General features: G+C 38.6%; 2 protein-coding genes across 2 annotated transcripts; both read right to left on the bottom strand. All coding sequences in view use genetic code 12, as the record gives it.

The window, feature by feature from the left end:
- Positions 1-276: 276 nt before the first annotated feature.
- CANMA_000384 (uncharacterized protein) lies at positions 277-1179 on the bottom strand (the record flags this gene model as incomplete). Its single annotated transcript, XM_051816048.1, has 1 exon — positions 277-1179. The coding sequence occupies one exon, from the start codon at positions 1177-1179 to the stop codon at positions 277-279; it is 903 nt and encodes a 300-aa protein (XP_051673991.1).
- Positions 1180-1796: 617 nt separating this feature from the next.
- Positions 1797-2030, bottom strand: CANMA_000383 (uncharacterized protein; the record flags this gene model as incomplete). The annotated part of the gene is made up of 1 exon (XM_051816037.1): positions 1797-2030. A coding segment is annotated over one exon (234 nt), but the record flags the coding sequence as incomplete, so codon positions are not given.

The raw sequence follows: 2030 nt of genomic DNA, 5'->3' as shown, positions 1-2030 counted from the left end.
TCGTAACCCCATGCTTCGAGTGTACCATTGTCAACTGTAGCATAGGTGGATGTCAGTAGTAATGTCGTAGCACTGTTGACTTGCCCTTACAGGCTTACCTGAGAGAACTGTGTCAAGGCCAAAATGGTACTGTTCAGTCTATGCACAATTCTATTTAGAGACAGGAGCTGATCACTAGATACTTTCGTAAATCATCATTCGTTGAATAAAAATACATCCATAACTAATACGCTAAACTTCGAGTCATAAAGAGAAAACACAACACTGTGGTGTCAATTAAGCTGTGCTATTTCTGGCATCTTCTTCAATTTTCTTTTGCTTTTTTAACACTGTGGCAACGCAAACAAGTACCAATGCATCTTCATGCATTGAAAGTACGCTTTCGTAATCAATATTGGGGTCTGTATTATACAGGTCGTCAATTTTCACCTCACCATACCCCAATTTGAAACCCCATTCTTCTTCTCCCAATGTAGCTAAGCATTTCTTACCGTAGTATTCCGGCTTAGGCACTCTTGCTTTCGGACGAAACCACATTTTAAAAGATGATCCTATATATGGATTTGGTTTCGTCTTCTCCAACTTGTAAGAATGTCCATCCCAGTTATCAATCAAAGATGGTTGTCCAGGTCTGAGTATACTATGTTTAAACCCAAATTTGACTTGACAGCACGACTTGAATTTCCTTGTATAACTTTCATCAACCCACCTGTGTACTTGGCCCTTGTACACGTAGTCGCAAATAGGCAAGATGGAATGGTCAAACATAACGATTTGAAAATTGGTCTTTGGAGAATTGGGGTCGGGAGTAAAGTCAAAAACCAAGGTGTTATAACCCATATGATACTTTTTTCTCACTTCACAGTATGTAAAGTAATCTTTATCGATATTGAAACTGCCATGTTCTTTGGGGGCATACTTTCTGAAAATTAAAAACGTATCTGTTATATGTTCATTGGGGTTGTTTTTGAAAGCTTTAAACTTCTCTGCTGAGTCCTTGCTGACAAAGATTCTAAATCCATCACTCCAAAAACGGTTATTAATAGTGACTGACCAGCCTATAGAACTAGCATTTTCAAAATACGTTGGTTCATTCTTTACTAATTGTGGGAGCTGTTCATGGCTTACCATATCACTTGATCTGTTCGTATAAGTAGGAGGAGCTTCTGGTTTACCCATGGCGTATGTAGTTTATGATTGATGTTTTGATATACAACTGTTGAAGATGGTAGATCCGGGGCTAGGCTTGTACTTATATAGCTGAAGTTATGATGTCATATTTTACTCCAAGGCTGTACGTAGAATAAAACAGAAAAAGCGTGATGGGGCCGCATGAACTGTGTGCCCCTTGAATGTGTGTTCATAAAGGCACTATGTACGAATGGTTTAACTTAATAACAATGCCCTATTGTTTTGTAATCTTTATTTTCCGTTTTTGTGTTTTGCAAAGATCTTTAACGAAGAGTCATCCAAAAACAAGCGGAGATTAACTCCGTGTTTTAGGATTTAAACTATTCTTAACGCATAGCCGCGCAAAGAGAATCAGCCTCGTTGTCGGAATTAAAACTTGCCGGGCATAGTTCATAAGTATAAACCCGATTGGCATGTTTGGGCTTTACAAGCTCATTGAATCGCTTCTGGTCGATCCATGTACAATTTCACTTCGTCAACGCCTATGCCTAGCAGAAGCTTTATCGCCCTCATATGAAGAGACTTTTCAAATTATAATAATTCTCATAAAAGTACATTTCTAACTAATACCCTTGCTCTTGGTCATAATAAAAAGTAACAATACTTCAACTACCACCACCACCATTGGACCTCCTTCGTCTANTCTCCTCTTCGATATCTTTTTGTCTCTTTAATACCGTCGCAACGCATACAAGTACCAATGCATCTTCATGCATTGAAAGTACGCTTTCGTAATCAATATTGGGGTCTGGATTATACAAGTCGTCAATTTTCACCTCACCATACCCCAATTTGAAATACGATTCTGCTTCTCCCAATATAGCTGAGCATCTTTCACC

The sequence above is a fragment of the Candida margitis genome (genome assembly GCF_024628925.1).
Source record: "Candida margitis strain CBS 14175 chromosome Unknown scaffold150, whole genome shotgun sequence".
Classification (NCBI taxonomy): domain Eukaryota; kingdom Fungi; phylum Ascomycota; class Pichiomycetes; order Serinales; family Debaryomycetaceae; genus Lodderomyces; species Lodderomyces margitis.
The sequence above is the reverse complement of the archived record's forward strand: the minus strand, read 5'-3'. Positions and strand labels throughout refer to the sequence as shown.